At 39.1% G+C, this 17,567-nt stretch overlaps 1 protein-coding gene across 1 annotated transcript in view; it reads left to right on the top strand.

The window, feature by feature from the left end:
* The window catches only part of opa1 (OPA1 mitochondrial dynamin like GTPase), a 41,734-nt gene that overhangs the window by 5,850 nt on the left and 18,317 nt on the right, over nucleotides 1-17,567 (top strand). Inside the window, exons 5-29 of the mRNA XM_036570691.1 lie at nucleotides 2,248-2,295; nucleotides 3,381-3,469; nucleotides 4,788-4,931; nucleotides 6,800-6,853; nucleotides 6,973-7,077; nucleotides 7,202-7,288; nucleotides 7,423-7,536; nucleotides 7,704-7,784; nucleotides 7,904-7,978; nucleotides 8,083-8,166; nucleotides 9,315-9,402; nucleotides 9,506-9,636; nucleotides 9,863-9,935; nucleotides 10,014-10,086; nucleotides 10,193-10,308; nucleotides 11,364-11,428; nucleotides 11,633-11,709; nucleotides 12,478-12,643; nucleotides 13,184-13,336; nucleotides 13,704-13,812; nucleotides 13,946-14,025; nucleotides 14,128-14,268; nucleotides 14,410-14,526; nucleotides 14,654-14,747; nucleotides 14,908-15,018. Coding sequence (XP_036426584.1) covers nucleotides 2,248-2,295; nucleotides 3,381-3,469; nucleotides 4,788-4,931; nucleotides 6,800-6,853; nucleotides 6,973-7,077; nucleotides 7,202-7,288; nucleotides 7,423-7,536; nucleotides 7,704-7,784; nucleotides 7,904-7,978; nucleotides 8,083-8,166; nucleotides 9,315-9,402; nucleotides 9,506-9,636; nucleotides 9,863-9,935; nucleotides 10,014-10,086; nucleotides 10,193-10,308; nucleotides 11,364-11,428; nucleotides 11,633-11,709; nucleotides 12,478-12,643; nucleotides 13,184-13,336; nucleotides 13,704-13,812; nucleotides 13,946-14,025; nucleotides 14,128-14,268; nucleotides 14,410-14,526; nucleotides 14,654-14,747; nucleotides 14,908-15,018 — 2,475 coding nt within the window. The remainder of the gene's footprint in view (nucleotides 1-2,247; nucleotides 2,296-3,380; nucleotides 3,470-4,787; nucleotides 4,932-6,799; nucleotides 6,854-6,972; nucleotides 7,078-7,201; nucleotides 7,289-7,422; nucleotides 7,537-7,703; nucleotides 7,785-7,903; nucleotides 7,979-8,082; nucleotides 8,167-9,314; nucleotides 9,403-9,505; nucleotides 9,637-9,862; nucleotides 9,936-10,013; nucleotides 10,087-10,192; nucleotides 10,309-11,363; nucleotides 11,429-11,632; nucleotides 11,710-12,477; nucleotides 12,644-13,183; nucleotides 13,337-13,703; nucleotides 13,813-13,945; nucleotides 14,026-14,127; nucleotides 14,269-14,409; nucleotides 14,527-14,653; nucleotides 14,748-14,907; nucleotides 15,019-17,567) is intronic.

Below are 17,567 nucleotides of genomic sequence, written 5' to 3'. Positions count from 1 at the left end.
TCAAAGCAGGGAAATTGTTTAGTCAGTTGAAATTAAGCTGTAGGTTTCTGTAGGTCAATAAGGAGGAAGTTACCCCTTCAGATGCACTAACACTAAAACAAAATGCTAAAGCTCGATTGGGAGCAAAATTCAGCCCTGGACTTTTGTGTAGACTAGCCCACTACAACCACAGTGACCAAAAACCAATAGACTAAACAAACTGGCTAATGTACCCTGTCTGTGCTTTGGCCCTGCGGTTCTTTCCTCTAATATCCATTCAAATTGTGTACTTTAATTTTTTTCATTTCTTGGCCCTGTTTTTTTTATTTTTTTTATTTATTTATTTTTTTTTATAAATCACCCCTACCTTTACCCTTTTTGGAGGTATTGTAGTGGACCACTGACATGTTTAGAAATGTGCACTCCAGTATTTGCCCATCAGATTATGTTTGTCCTGGCCGCTCTCCATACATATTATATAGGGCTACATTAGAAATGACTATGCATTTCTTTATTTCTCACTCTTTCAGCCGCCCACACACATGGCAGCCTACCGTCTCAGTCCTCCCGGTGACCAGTCCATCCCTGACTGGAGCTAGTTGACAAAAAGTTGGGACATTTTGTAAAATGCAGTAAAAACAAGAATCTGTGGCTTGTTAATTCTTGTGAAACTTCAACTTAATTGTATTTTGTAAATATAAACAAATTTAGAATTTGATGCCTGCAATACAGTTAAAAAAGTTTTGGGACAGAGCCATGTTTATCACTGTATTACTTCACCGTTCCTTTTAGTTTGTTTAGGAGCAGAGGATACTAATTGTTGCAGAGATTTTTACAATATTATGTACCGTAGATAGTGACACCTAAATTCTTTGCTATCTTGCATTGAGAAATGTTCTTTTTGAATTGTCTGAAATTCTCTCGTAAAGTTTGGCACAAAGTGGTGAGCCACAACTCATCTGTACCTGCAAAGACATTGAGTCTTTGGTGGATGCTTCTTTTACACCCAATTATCATATATTAACCTGTTATCAATTCACCTGCTTATTGTGGAATGTTTTAAAACAGCGTAACTTAAATATTTTATAAAATTTTCACTCTTATTTTGCCCTGTTCCAGCTTTTTCAGTGTTGTAGGCATAAGATTCAAAATTTGTTTACATTTACAAAATACAACCAAAATGGTCATACAAAACATTAAAAGTCATTTCTTTGTACATTTGTCAGTTAAATAAACGTTCAAGAAAATTAACAAATCACAGATGCTTGTTTTTATTCCATTTTACACCATGTCCCGACTTTTGTGGAAATGAGCTTTAGACGTCTTTTTTACACAAGGACTTTCAGTAATTTTTTTTTAACATTACAAACAACAGTATGTGTACAACTGCTTTAATATTTGTCTTTACATACAGTCCTTTAATCACAGATGTGAGTGCTGTGCAGTCCTGTTTAATCTAACTGACTAACTGTAAGCAGCTAAATTAAGAAAGCTAAATAGTTAGCTAACTTTAATTTTTCAGTAACATTATTAATCATTAGGCGTCATATTAAAATGATTTTTAGAAAATGCCGTAACCAGATAAAGCTTAGCTTACCTAAGGGCCAGTATCTGTTAATAGTTTTGACACTGAGCTATGAGTGTTGTCTTCCACAGAGTTTAGTCCAACGCTTATTCAGCTTCAGGAAGGAAATAAAAACAGCACCATTTTCCAGATGATCAGTGTGTCAGACATGAAATAGTCCTGATTCCTTTCCTTAGTCTAATAATTCGGACTAATTGACTTCTCACTGTGTGTTTGTGCTAATAAGTTCTTCCTTCACCTGGAAGAGATATGAACATTTACAGACTACTAGTAACTGGCTGATTAGTTATGTCAGTCAATTTTGCAAATGGTCAATTATTCCGCTTCATATGTTACAAAGAATATAGCAAAACTGTACGTAATGTAATTCTTGCTGTAAGCACTCATGGATATTGTGCATTTGCGTTTTTGCACAGAGTAGTTTATTTCTTTGTCAGAAAGGCAGGTGCTCTTTTTTATGGACGAATTGTTATATTAATTCACGAGTGTTATTGATGATTTGGTGTCTGCTGATGTGTTCTGGGTTTACAAGATACAATGCAATGCAATTATATACAATAATATCTTCAGGGGCTCCAAAAATAAGAATTCAACCCTTTTACTGCCATCTTTTTGATTTTTTTTCCCCATTTCATTTTTCCTCTTGTTTCCCCCCTTCCCTCCCTCCCTCCACGTTTTCACAGGTGTGGGTAGTGAAGTCATTGGAGCTTCTGGTCTGCGTCTGTTGTTAGGTGTGTAAACCACACACAGTGCCGTTCCCCCTGCGCTGTTTGAAAACTGCCCGCTGTCTGCTGCCCCCTCGATGTAAATGGACTTAACTTGATGGGGTGTGTGCCACTAAGGACTGGTCAAACACCTCCAAATATAACTTCAATTTTCTGTTTCTGTTTTCAGAGGAGAAAGCACAAAATTGGGTTAATGTATACTTGAATCAATGAGATATCTTAAATATTTGGAAGCAAATGTTGCTGTTGTCATTGCGCTTCGAGCGGTTTTATTATTGTTTATATTTATTTGATTATAACTAAAATATAAAATTGTGCAGATGTAAGATAGATATAAAATGTGCAGACCCAAAATTTTAATATCAGCCTTTTAGTGCTTTTGATCACAGTGAATTCAACTTGCCGTCTAAAACGTTCACTTCCAACCCTTGTGAACAGTCTGTACAGACATTCCATAGTCTGTTGTTTTAGAACTACAGTCACATTGTACACTGACCCCTAAATATCATTGAATGCATTTAACTGCCTTGCTTTTCTATGTCCACATGACTATAACTTCTTTTTCTTTAAAGTGGTGATGAACCTTTTGCGTCTTCTCTGTTTTGTTTTATCTGTCTGTCTGTCTGTCTCACAATTCTGATCTCTACTGAAAGACTAACAGCTCAAATGTTCTGAAAAGTGCAATGACAATGTTACCTTCTATACTTTCCAAGCAGATCAGGTGACCTACTCTGTTTAGTAAACATGCGTTGATGTGTGTTAAGCCTCTGAGGAAGATAGGGCTCACATTTTTGTGGATATTATGTTATATTAATGTGCCACAGTGTATTCACTGAGCACCAGTTTTATTGTGGTTATGTGAGGAATTTATATACTCTAGTACATCTAGTCTAGTACACTGTAGTACTCTGGACTTTTCAAACGTTTGAGTCTGTGTTGGATGTGGTGCCTGGGGAAAGGAAAAAAAACATAATCCACCATTCCGTTAAATGGCATGTGAAGGAATTTCATAGCTTAGGCTGATGTTCAGTTTGATTCTTGAATTTAATTACTGTTATATAACATGTGCCGGTTGATATGTTTTTTGTCAGAAACTTCAGGTGATCCAACCTTGAAGGCACCTGAGATCCAACCAGCAACAGCAGCTGTCCCTGAGAGTGGTGACAAGCAGTTTAAGAAGGCAAGTCCCTTCCCGTTCCTTGTTGTTTTACTTCTGGCTGTCACAGTTATGGCTGCAAAGGGATTGTAGTCTGTTCCTACAGTTTGCTAAAATTGTGTTGTTTAACTTTCCATTACAATTTTAACCAATCAGCTCATAGGTCTTTTGCTCAGACTATCTGAGCATAAGTCTGGTCTTTGTTGGCTTGCATTTGATTTTAACAAGATTGACAGAGAAGCACTTATGTAGCACTCTACCTTGCCTTGGCCACTTTAGTATTAAAGGGCTTAATACTTTGCTTCTGTTTAATGCCAAACATCTCTGAACTGAAATCAAGCCCTCTGAAGTGATGCATTAGATATCTATTGCTTTCTCTCAGACACTTCCCGTATGCTGTTTATGTTTAAGCATAAAATGATGGTATGCAAAAATAAGCATTTACCTCACTGTCTGCTTTGTTACAGTTGCCCGATCTTTTTTGCCAAGCAGCTTTGGATGCATTTGATGTATTTCACTTCATTCACTTTCATTGTGTATTTGTCTGTCCTCATAAACCATCATGTTAAATGTACTCATTGTCATGCCATTTCCTGCTGTTGAGTGTTGTTATTTTGCTTTACCTACACTGCACAAACTCCTGTTGTGACAAACGCCTATCATTGCTCTTAAATAAACTTTCTGTGCAATGGCAGTTAGGCGCTATGTTAAAAATGACATTGATTGCTTTGGTGGCAAAAATGCAGACCTTGTACAAGATCTCGAGTTATAACAAACAATATGTTCTACTATAACATGCGAGTGATTAAGCAGCTCTTTCTGGGCACCACTGGGCAAAAGCTTTACTTTCCCCAGCTTCAGCAAGCTTGTTTTTCTCACTGCGTAAATCACTCACTCTTATCTGGTCTTGCTCCCTCCCGAAAACAGAGCTTCTTTTAAATCTTTTGAGCTAACTGTCCCTTGAGTGCTTATGAGAGCCTACGCTTTTACAGTTTTAAGAGTATAAAAGTATTAGAATCTTTTTTAGTTTTTTGAAGTCCAGTTGAGCTGGTCAGCAACTGGTCAAGAATTTGGCTTCAGACATGTTTGTTTTAGCTGATTATTAGGATTGACATAGTCATCCCCTGACACTTGTAGAGAGATGCTAGTTGTTGTATCAGTTGCCTAACCTACGATTATGTAGGTTTTACGACATTTAAACAGATCCACAGCTGCTGGGAATAGCTATGCTATCATTCTGTATCTCTGTAGTCACTGTGGACTCTATCTAGAATGTCCTGCCCATGATCAACAGCTTAATTGACTGCTGTCTCCCCCTCTCTCTCACTGTGCCGTCGCTCAGCAGGGGCTTCTTGCCGAACTCATTCTCATTCAGCAGCAGATCCAGCAGCACGAAGAGGAGGTTCGGCGGGCGGCGGCTAACGCGCCACCCCCACCGTCCCAACCCCGCCCCACCCAGGCCCCGAACCCCAGCCCCTCGCGCAAGGTGACGGTCCCCCCTCCCCATCACCTCACCTCAGCTTCTCAAGCCAGTCCTCAAGCAACTCAAGCTGTTCTTTATAGTTCAGTAATTCAACTGCTCAGTATTTGTTCATATTTTCAGCAAATTCCCTAAGAATTATTTTGACATTTTGGAGAACGTTTTTATATGTGCATGATTCTTTGCACAAGGAATTATAATGTTTAATTTGGTTTTCTAGATCCTAAACTGAGTACAGACAATGAATAGCAGGGAAATCAAAGACTGGTGTGAGAACTGCAGCATTTACAGTATTAAAGTTATGGACTGGATATGTAGTGCCGCCTTCTAGGTTTAGGTAGACTGAGACACCCACTCCGCTCAGTCATTTTTATCAATCAGTAGGTGTATTGAATAGCGTGATAAATAGTCAGATAAGATTTAGGCTTTTGAATAGTGTGCCCCTACCAGTATTTGTTTCAACCCAATTGCTGCTACTGACTGACAAAGAGCAACATATGTTTGACCCTGATAAAAAAAAACCATTCATTTTGCTTTTGCCCTGCTATACATGTAGCGTCCTCATGTGTAAGCGAGTGATACTCATTAATACTGTGATTACTGCTGATTCTGAGCTGACCCACTGCAGGCGGCAAAAACCTCTCCCCTTTTTCCATCTCTTTTTCAGTCAGATTTTATTGGGATTCAACCTGCAATGGAACTAACACAGCATTACCTTTCACTGCATGGAGTAATGTGTCTCCCTGCTGCATGGGTTGCAGTGCACTTGGCTGCAAGAGCTTTAGCCATCAGTCTGTAGATGTAGGCAGCCTAACAAGATACAGTACTGTGCAAAAGTCAGAGACCACACTTTCTTTCTTTCATTTAATTTCCACTCAAAATGACTATTGTGTCAGAGAGCAGTAAACATATTTAACAGAATATTACACAAAAGCCTTTAACACAAGGATTAACATAAAATCTGTCAATATTTGATATCATAACATCGAAATTGGATATCTGAGATGTGGTGTAAGATTTTCTGGACTGATGTGTTTAAATTTGTAATTGAGATTACGTAGTGTGAGAAGCAGAAAATGCAACCGACTTCTGGGACTGAACTTTGGAGGTGTTTACAAGAAACATGGAAAAGTATCCCTGCAGATTTCCTTGAGAAACTTAAAGCAGGTCTCTTCAAGAGAGTGGAAGCTGTGATAAAGGTGATGAGTGGATACCACAAATACTGAAAATACGGATATTGTATTTAGTTATTGAGGCTTTTGTGAAATTTTCTATGATATGTTTCATGCCTTTTTCTTGATGGCTTGTACTTAATGGTTGTTTTGACTGGAAATTGTATAAATGAGGGATGGTCTTTGAGTTCTATGACAGTTTTATTCAAGAGACAAAACATCACCTGCCATCCATGTCATATGTACATATATGTACTGTGTTTATCTTGTGTCAGTCTTCCCCTCAGCCCTAATCATTCAGTGCTTTGTAATTGCCCTCCTGTCTCTGGTGTGCTGTCCTACTCCAGAAATTCATTGCAGGTGTGGAGAATGATTTTGCTGATTCGTTATTGATAATTCTACCATCTTTTGCAGGGCTTCTTTTCTTTGTCTCTTGCAATGTGATGATTCAGCCCAGTGATTAATGCAGACTGAGAATGAAGGACTAAATGGAATCAATGTTTCTTCTTCCTGCATTAACTTGACTTTGCTCCACTGCCTATTGGTGTTCATTGCATGAGATTTTGTATTATTATTTTTTTATTTTTTTGGTTTTGTTTGCAAAAGAGTGATTCTTACAGGGTTAGAAAGGGAGGTACAGCAGTAGTCCATTTAAAAAGTGAGGGTCACATGTTCTGTAACACTGTTTCTGTATATCTGTAGTCATCAGATAAAGAAAGAGTTGACCAACTTCAAGAGGAGCTTCTTCGTACCCAGGTTTGTTTTCTTTCTTTCTTCAGACTATTTCCCGTATCAGTACATGTATTGCATGAATGCTATCAGTCATTTCATTTAATCCATAAACTTTAATGACAGTGAAATTGTGTTTTTCTCAGTTGAAGTACCAGCGGATGCTGGAACGTCTGGAGAAGGAGAATAAGGAGCTGAGAAAAGTGGTGCTGCAGAAGGATGACAAAGGAATTCATCAGAGGAAAGTCAAGGTCAGCACAGATGCTCAGTTACTGATAACTATCAATGAACAGTCATAGTTTGTGCATGTTTTACTGTTCGCTGTACTGACCCAATGACTTCTGATGGTCATGGTGACTGACTTGAATTTTGCAGAAATCTTTGATTGACATGTACTCTGAAGTCCTGGACATCCTCTCAGATTATGATTCCAACTACAATACCCAAGATCACCTGCCAAGGGTTAGTCCTCCTCATGGTCCGCCTTTCTGTTTCCCTTCTATCATATATTGAAAATCAGACAATCAATACATACAATTGCAACTCTGAATGCCAGTCTTTCCTAAGCCAGATCTGTTTTAAACCCTCTTTTGTAGGTGGTGGTAGTAGGAGATCAGAGCGCGGGAAAGACCAGTGTGTTGGAAATGATCGCCCAGGCTAGAATCTTCCCTCGTGGCTCAGGAGAGATGATGACCCGTTCACCTGTCAAAGTAAGTAAAATGACCTTCAAAATCCACTTATTCTGATGGAGAGATTATATAATATTAAAGGTATGCAACTAAAAAGGGCTTAAATCCAGAAAGCCATTAGTGGACCATCAATGTGCATTCTGTTAAGATGATTATGAGGACAAAATATATGCTGTGTTCTACTGTAGGTCACGCTCAGTGAAGGCCCTCATCACGTAGCCATGTTCAAAGACAGCACTCGTGAGTTTGACCTGGGGAAAGAGGAGGATGTAAGTTTCTTGTAGTGTGTGATATGCTGAAAGTTGTTGTTCTCCACCCTAGTGAATTACTTCTAATTACCTCACCTCAACAAGAGCAAACAAGTTGGAATAATGTGTTTCTCATTTAGCTTGCAGCACTGAGACGTGAGATTGAGCTGAGGATGAGGAAGAGCGTGAAGGAAGGTCAGACAGTCAGCCCTGAGGTAAGCCTAGAGATGCTATCAGAAACACACAGGCATGTACGCTGTTTTTCTTTTTGGACCAATTCTGAATTTCTATTAAATTTCAATCATTCCTGTTTTTGTAGACCATCTCTCTAAGTGTAAAAGGCCCAGGCATCCAGAGAATGGTTCTAGTGGACTTACCAGGAGTAATCAGTGTAAGTTCTAATATTGTGTGTTTGTGTGTGTTTAAATGTGAGTATATGTAAGTAAACTGTACAAGCATGCTGTACTTAAGTCCCAGAGAATGTAGGGTAGAAGGAAAAAAGTAATGAAATATGATGGTGATTGGTGAGGGTTAAGCTTATGCAAGCTTTACCCAAGACTAGGACTGCCCAGTTTATATTGAAAGGGAAGATTCTGGCACATACAGTACTCTGCCAAAGTCACAGAATATTCTTAATTTAATTTCTAGTCAGAATGGCCATTAAGAACAAGTTATTCATTTTTCAGCACTGTGACAAAAGCAGACAGCATATATTCAGCAGAAAGTTACACAGAAGCCTCAACAACTAAATATCACAAATCACATTTTCAGTATTTAGTGTTTCCACCTTTTGGCTTTATTATAGTTTTCATTCTTTCAGTTTTTCAAAGAAATTTTGGGGATATACTTCCCTATAGGCAAAGTTCTGTCTTAGAAAGTGGTTTCATTTTCTGCTTCTCACCTTTTAAGTAATACCAAACAGTTCAGTGATGTTGAGGTCTGGACTCTGGGGTGACCAGTCCATTGTTTTGAGAAAACGAGCAGCTTCTTTGTTTGATTTCCAAATTTTCTTCTTTTCTTGTCTGTTTTCTTTTCTCAGTAATGACTTCTTGAGCTACACGTCATGTCAGACACATAGTGTTGAGTTGTCTTCTCACGGTAGAAGTGAAAGTAGAGCTTAATGTTGTCCTGTGAAAGTTGAAAGCTTTAAATACTGTATCTGATTGTGACAGTGTTGGTGGTCTACCAGGTCTTACACGGAAATGTGGGTCAGTTTTAGAAACACTTACTTTTTTCACTTATTTTCCTTCCCTTGAAAAAAAATGTATACTTAATGGCAGTTTTTACTGAAAATTAAATAAATTTAGAAAATTCTCTGACTTTCGTAGGGTATTGTACATGTAGACAATCATCAGTTCTTTATAGGGCCTACTTTTTACATGCACAAGACCAGCATGAAACTGATTAGAAAACAATTGTTGATTTAGGTTTCCTTTCTCAAAGTAGAATTCGTATTTTAAAAAGAGTTTAAAACATTTATTTATTCATTCATTTATTTATTCATGTATTTATTTACTTGAATCATATCTCTGTGTTGTAGACTGTGACCACGGTATGGCTTCGGACACTAAGGAGACGATCTTCAGCATCAGTAAAGCGTACATGCAAAACCCAAATGCTATCATCCTCTGCATTCAGGGTGAGCTCTCAACCCCTCAACTGCACCTTCATTACATACAGAACAATGTGTACATCAGTCGTTATGGAGCCCCCTCTCTGTTTTTTTCACTTGTCTGTTTCAGATGGCTCAGTAGATGCAGAGCGCAGTATAGTCACTGATCTGGTCAGTCAGATGGACCCACAGGGCAAAAGGACCATTTTTGTTCTGACTAAAGTGGACCTAGCAGAAAAGAACCTAGCTAGTCCAAGCAGAGTGAGTTGTTCGCTGTTGTGTGATGTATTTTTTTATACATATATTAGGCATGTTATTCACTGTTTTAGCCACTAGATGGAGCTGTGTTATTACTTTAGGTGCTTGTGCTGAGACTTTTGTACGTTCTAAAGGGAGAAGAATCTCTAGTGTAATCTCTAATCCACAGTGCAATAAATTACAAGTTTGCAGTTAAGATGTTTCAGTTCTTTTCTGCTTTTTTGTGTAGATCCAGCAAATAATTGAGGGCAAGCTGTTCCCAATGAAGGCTCTGGGCTACTTCGCTGTCGTGACTGGCAAAGGTAAACTTAAAAGAAAAGATTAATTTCTGGGTATTGTTTTGAATAGTACCTGTTGAGTTGTCTTATTTCTTTCGCTAGGCAGCAGTAGTGAAAGCATAGAGTCCATCAAGGATTATGAAGAGGATTTCTTTCAAAACTCTAGATTGCTAAGGTGGGACTCTTAGCATTAATTCTGATTTTTAATTCTGAATTAATTTGCATGCTTTCTGGTTATGTGTTAGTTTGTCACTAAATAATGTGTGCTTGAACTTGTGCAGGGAAGGCATGCTGAAGGCCCACCAAGTGACTACAAAGAACCTGAGTCTGGCCGTGTCTGACTGTTTCTGGAAAATGGTACGAGAATCAGTGGAACAGCAAGCAGATGCATTCAAAGGTAAGGGGAACTCAGCTGTCATTTTTACATCCTGCACTTTTTAGTGTGATGTACCTGTACGGTCAGACTGCTGCTTTATTAAACCTCTCAAAAACAAGCTGGTTCTCTGCACTTGTTTAGCTCCCCTATTCTCATCTCTGAATTCAGCTTTCTGAATAAGACCCTGATTTTCTGGGTTGTTGTGTGAGATGGCATAGGCGTCAACAGTCTAGAGTCCTAGCTGAAAAATCTTAATAGAAGCCAAAACAGCAGCATGACAAACACTTACCTGTTAAACCAAACTCGGCATCAGAATCTCCCAGCCACGAGTTCACTTCTGTTCCCCCTAGAGCACCCAGACCCAATTCAGCACGTAGCACAAGCTCCTACCTACCAATTAACCGGCCACTCCCGTTAACGGCGTGCTGCTAGATTTATTGCCTGACGTGGGATGCTTCTCGACCCTTTGTGTGGGCAATCGATTGCAGCCTCTGCGCTGGGGGCCAGCCCGATAACCGTGGCAATTAGCGTCATCTCCATTGTGTGGCCGAGACAGCTGGCCCGTGTGTTCTGGGGACAGGGGGCCCCCAGGGGCCACTGGGACGCTGATACAGAGCACGCCCAGCTCCAGGTGCATTGATCATGGCCACGGTACTAGATCTTGAGGCCCCCAGGGATGAGGTAGTATAGAGGGCATGCTTAGGGAGAAAGTTTTAGATGTAGTTTCTACTTGCTTTGATGAATTTGGGTACCTATTCTGTTTTTGCACTGGTGATCAAAAGACATATGGCTCAGTAGTTTTGCATGCACTATTTCTGTTGTTTTATGGCTAGAACATTACGTTGTTTTATGGCCAGACAACATTTAGGCTAGAATTCCACAAATTTTGAGGATTTTTAGAAATTCTAAGTGAATTGTGTGTATGTGTTGTAAAAACTAATTGGTACTTTAGTCCAACAAAGTTAATGTTTGAAAATTACAATACTGGCACACAAAGGTCAGAGAGAATGTACACTTTGAACTTAAGAGTTCATCAGAAGTATACTTAAACAAACTTGTTTCCCTTCACTGAACAGCATCTCGCTTCAACCTGGAGACAGAGTGGAAGAATAACTATCCGCGGTTAAGAGAGCTTGACAGGGTAAGGAGCAGAGCATGATACATGCACGCTGATTAGTGTCTGAGTCATGTCAGTCCTGTTCTACAGAAGCAACAGCCTTACCATTTTAATGGTTCTCTTATATTCAGCTACTGTTGTCGAATATGTTGTTAACTATAGGTAATGATGCAACACCAAACAGAGCTTAAATTGAAGGAAAATATGATCTGATTTTCTGTTCAACAGAATGAGCTCTTTGAAAAGGCCAAGAACGAGATCTTGGATGAGGTAATCAGCCTGAGCCAAGTTACACCGAAACACTGGCAAGTTCTTTCTCTTATTTGCCTTATCTTTTTATTTATTTATTTATTTATTTATTTTACTGTGTTCTAAATGTACATATGAGTAGTATCCACCTCCTAGTAATTCAAACTCATAGTAAAGCTAAATGTATGCACCGCTGCATCAATTTCTGCAAACTTCCTCCAATTATGGCACAGTTTTGCTTCTATTTCATATTGTTGTCTTAGAAATCACCTAGCCCTCCATGACTTTACCTGGGGATTCACTCAACCTAAAGTCAGGATGTGTAGCTGCTAGCAGTGCGTGGAGTTTTAACCCCAAAACCCTAAGGAGCAGGCGGAATGGAATAGATCAGATGTTTGCAGAGGGCCCCAGCGAGCGCCATCAGCCTCTCAGATCAATGCTATGATGAATAGCTAGAGGGTGGCTTCTCTTGGCCGCTCTAGTTGGCGGTATTGGAGATATGTGTATTGATATGCTGTAGTCGAACAAAGCAAACAGGAAGCTATGAAATATGAGCAGTCCTTTATGATAAACGAGTGGGGTCATCAGCCACAGAATCTCTCCTGTTTGTTTCATTGTCAAAACACTCGCAGTCAAAACATGTTTGAAATGTGTGATGAATATCATATATCATTTTTCCTTACCTGATTGATGTAGTGAAAAGGTTTTCTTGTTGTCATAGTTGATGCAAGCCTTTCAACTAATGAACATCTCCATTTAATTTGAAGGGACGTATTCTCTAGTAAAAACGTAAATTTGAATTTCCTCTCTTGTGGATAATGTAGGGAGTCCATCTTGCAAAAGAAGCTGTGGGAAAGAGTGTCCACACATGTTATTGAGAACATCTACCTGCCTGCTGCTCAGACCATGAACTCGGGCACCTTCAACACCACAGTAGATATAAAGCTCAAGCAGTGGACAGACAAGCAGCTGCCACACAAAGCGCTGGAGGTAATGTAACCAACTGCCATCAGTGTTGACTTTATTCAGCAAGTTTTTGTTGGTATTCTGAATGTGTAGAATGAAGAATATTCTTTTGGTCTTTCAAAGTATTAGAAGCTCCATAATTTATTTCAAATGTATATCCATGTCTGAATTTTATCAAGTTATTATATACTATTATATGGTAAACTACTTGTGTTAATCACTATGGCAAGCATGAAGCCCCTTTCTGCAGGCCTCTTAGTGGCCATTCCGCCAGAAGAATGGAAATTGAGTCATATGTTTAATTAATATAGTCCAATCAAATATTCTCTGTCATCAGGTTAACTAGGACATTGTTGGCTGTCTGTGTGTTAAATGTTGTTAGCAATGCTAGCAAGCATTGATGGGGTGAAAGGAGAGGGGTGAGAACCCCTTGCTGTGAAAAGTCATGAGGGTAGCAAGTTAGAATATCGGTAGTATCACAAAGTCTTGATTGTCTAACCAGCTCCAGACAATTTAAAATTATACACTGTATTTATTTCATTTCTCTTTTCTCTTCTTGTGCAGGTTGCCTGGGAGACATTGCAGGAAGAGTTTGCCCGTTTCATGGCAGAGTACAAGGGGAAAGATCAGGATGACATATTTGACAAGCTCAAAGAAGCAGTCAAAGATGAGAGCATTAAGCGGCATAAGTGGAATGAAATGGCCATGGACAGCTTGGTAAACACTTGATACTACTTGTTTACCTGTCCTTTTTAGTGGTTTAGTCCTGCTTGACTTGATTATGAGTTGTTTGAAAGAGTTCCAATACTTCATGTAGTTTTTGTGTGTTTGATGTAGTGGTGCGTGATATGACTAAAATACAACACCACAATACCTCAAGACATTTCTTGATACACACTATGCATCACAATATTTTTTGATATTTTCTAAGATGGAAGAGACAGAAAAGAACTAGTGGTGCCACATCAAAACATATTATCAAAAGCTTTAAAAACGGTGCTACAAAATGTTTCTAATAAACCTTGTTCATTTCTTATTTTCAATACTAACTAAAAGAAATAACTCCACTTCTCCTTCGATGCAGAGGGTGATCCAGCACAATGCTCTCGAGGATCGCTCCATCACAGACAAACCTCAGTGGGATGCTGCTATCCAGTTCATGGAGGAGACGCTGCAGTCTCGCCTTAAAGACAGTGCGTTCCACATTTTCCAGCTGGCTCACTCAGCCACATGCATAAGACATTTCTTGCTTTATTTTCTGTGAACTGCTCTCACTTGTTCTTTGTTTTGTCACCCTTATTTCCCTCTACGAATGTTCTCTCTTAGCCGAGTCAGTAATATCAGATATGGTAGGGCCAGACTGGAAGCAGAGATGGATGAGTTGGACGAAACGCACGCCAGAACAGGTTAGAAAGTCTTCCCCCATTGTCAGCACCTCGGTAGAGCTAGTTTTATTGCTGTATTTAACAAAACAGATGTTAATAGTATGAATGCACTCATTCTCACAGCACATCCGCAACGAAACCAAAAATGAGCTGGAACGTCTACTGAAGCTTCATGAGGACCACACTGCTTATCTGGCCAACGATGAGGTCACCACTGTCCGCAAGAACCTGGAGGCCCGAGGGGTCGAGGTGGACCCTGTGCTGGTCAGTGAGTCCCAGTCACAGAAAACCTGAATTTTCTGTTATACCTTATACATTTGTGTTGTTTAGACCTGATATATGTAGATTAAGTAGTAAAAAGCTGGATATATTGCTTAAATATGTTTGATTCCTTTCTTGCTTTAGATCAAGGACACATGGCACCAACTTTACCGACGTCACTTTCTGCAGAAGGCCTTGTTTCACTGTAACCTTTGCCGACGAGGCTTTTACTATTATCAGAGACACTTCGTAGACTCAGAGGTAGGGATAGAAGCCTTGTATTAATATTCTACAATGCTATTGATTTGCCAAAATATTACTGAGTATCCTGAACCAGAATTATTCTAAACACTATACCATAAAACTATGGTTTTTCCTTCTTTTCTAGCTTGAGTGCAATGATGTCGTTTTGTTCTGGAGGATCCAGAGGATGTTGGGCATCACAGCAAACACTCTCCGACAACAACTCACCAATACAGAGGGTACGTCTGAGGAATTGGCACTCAGCTATAAGCTTGAAGGCTGGAGTTCAGAGCTGAGTGTCTGAGTGGTCTTAGAGCAGGTTTGCTTTTTTCCATATGATGGTTCATCATAGCCTATAGATGTTTAGCGGTCTCTGGTTTGCTTTTGTTGACTCCTCAGTGCGGCGCTTGGAGAAGAATGTGAAAGAGGTGCTGGAAGACTTTGGTGAGGACACTGAGAAAAAAGTGCAGCTGATCACTGGCAGGAGAGTTCAGCTAGCTGAAGACCTCAGTAAGTATATTACAGCATCTCACATAATTAATCATCCTTGTGCCCAAAAGCAGTTTCCAAAAGAACTTACATTTTTCAAAAGGTAATAAGTCATATGTCAATCTAGGTCTACAGTCTTAAGCCTTGGGTGCGCAACATGCCTTTTAAAGTCTTCCAGAAAGACTGAGACATCTCACTCTTTCCCACTGAGTTTTTCCACAAGTATTTAGGTGTGAGTTGTGGATGTGAAGATGTGATCAGTGTGATAGTTTGCGTTTTTTAATGTACATGCACTTAACTGTGCTTGTGCTTTTAACTCAGTTCATTAAAAAGCTTTGCTACATATTGACTGTCTCTTCGCCATGTTTCATTATTTACTTGCTCTATTTACTTACTCCATGTGCTCAGTTATCATTGGCTGTTGAAGAAATCAATTCAGGTTGAGTAGTTGACCAGAATACATTGCTAAATTTCGCCTAGTGTCGGATCTAAACAAACATGCTTGATATTCTCTGACTGGTCTGAAACTCGGTTGGGAGGCAAAAAATCAGAGTTTGTGCCCCAAGCATACTATTTGATTTCTGTCGTGTAGCGTAACCCTGGTCTTAGTCTGAGAAGTCTAATGATACTTCCTCTGTCCTTACACTACATCCTTAACATGTGTGTTGCATGTGTGCCACTAGAGGGCAATGATGTTCTGAAAAACAAAGTTGTAGTCATTTGCAGCAGATGATGTCAGATTTCACTGTTGGTTGTGGTTTGGCTTTCATATTGTATGACAGATTATGAAGTTACAGCAGGACATGCACCTGCATACTGATTTCTTTTAGTGTTCCTAACTTTGAAAAGTTAGTGTATTTTCCCATGTGATTTTAGACATTTTCTGTCTGTCTAGTAATCATGAAATTTTAACACCATGTAAATGGCTGTCATTTATTTATACATTTTTTTATATATATGTATATATATATATATATATATAGTGTATGTGTATATATATATATATATATATATATATATATATATATATACATATATAATGCTGTCTGAAGAAAACCTTGTATCTCCGTTTTTGTAGTTTTTCAGTTTTTGACATAATTCTGGTTCCATTGACTTACATTAAAAATAAAGCACTTTTTTCCCTTCTCCTGTAAAGTTACCATTTTGGAGATATAAGGTTTTGTTCGTACTATATTCTTCCCCCTGTTGAGGCTTGAGTGCTTAATTGCCATTCAGAGTAGGGAAAGTGAGTGAGTGAGGGAGAGATATCCTGGCTAAACGCTGCCTGCTGCCCGTAATGTCCATAGCCTTGGTTACTGTTAAACAGCCTGTTGATTAGAGCAGCAATTTACAGAGGCAACGCAGACATGCCCAGACTTGAGGACACGCATACAAGCGCCCCTGACTAGCCAAGCGCCGTTATTACTATGATAACAGAGAGCAAGGTAATGACGCCGCCGCCCAAATTAGTGTGTGCCCAGAGACAGTAAAGACACAGGCAAAGAGCTTCTCTGCTCACGCCTGTGTTTGGGTCGTAAAGAGTGACTCTCTCTTCAGTGATGAATTGCCTGGCTGCTGGAGAATGGCCCATTGTTAAAAGATATCTCCGAGCATGCGAAGGAAAGGAGAGCTCGCTGTTTTACTGAAGAAGTGCTCTCTTTTTCAGGCAGGTTAGCCAAGAAACATAACAGTGGGCAGGCCAGGGCTTTAGCGCAGAGGCTGCAGCGGGACAGTAATGCTGCTTTCTTATTTGTGGGTTTCACAGCTGGCCCAGTTATTCAGTCAGTTCAGCTGCTGAGATGCTTGCTGTTTTCTTTTAAAACAGAATGATCCTTCACTTGCACTACCATTCAAAAGTTGGGAATACATATTTTTTAATAATATAAACTCCTTTTTGTTGCAGATACATGTGTAAAATGATGGCAATATGTTTCTAGTATTGTGCAGCTTCAAGTTTCAAATAATTGACTTTTCCTTTAGACATCTACAAAGTTTATCCTGTTAAAGAAAAAAGAGAAACTTTTGATGCGTCCAGAAGGATGAACAGAGGTGTAGTTGTGGTCAAATAACTGAGAAAGCTGTATAGCTTCCAGAAAAAAGTTTGGGTACAAGTAAGTAATCTAGAATGCCTCGTATTTCAGAAGTGGTGATCAAGAATACTTGAAATACTGAACAAAACCTATACAAACATATCCAATATTTAAATTAATATTTAATAAGTTGTTAATTTAAATTATTAAGATGGAATGAAAGTAATATTTAATGTTTAAACGGTAGTACAAGTCTGGTCTTATTACACAAATTAAAATGTTTCATGTTTGACAGTACTTTTTTTCAGCTAATAAACATTTTAAACAACTGTTAAATAAATTACTGTTTTTAACTAGTAGGTCAGTAATGTAGTTCTTTGTGTTCCATGATTGTTTGGTGGTTCGCAAAAAACAAACTGATGCAGCAGTTAAGAGGCAAAAAAACAAAACAAAACGGTACTAGTGGAAACTGGGCAAACAAAGATGTGCTGGCCAACCCAGTGGTCCACCTGTACGGTCCTTAAGTGTCATTTCTTGGAC

Source organism: Colossoma macropomum, unplaced genomic scaffold (genome assembly GCF_904425465.1).
Source record: "Colossoma macropomum unplaced genomic scaffold, Colossoma_macropomum, whole genome shotgun sequence".
In the NCBI taxonomy this organism is placed as follows: Eukaryota; Metazoa; Chordata; class Actinopteri; order Characiformes; family Serrasalmidae; genus Colossoma; species Colossoma macropomum.
Note: the sequence above shows the minus strand (reverse complement) of the source record. Positions and strands in the feature narration are given on the sequence as shown.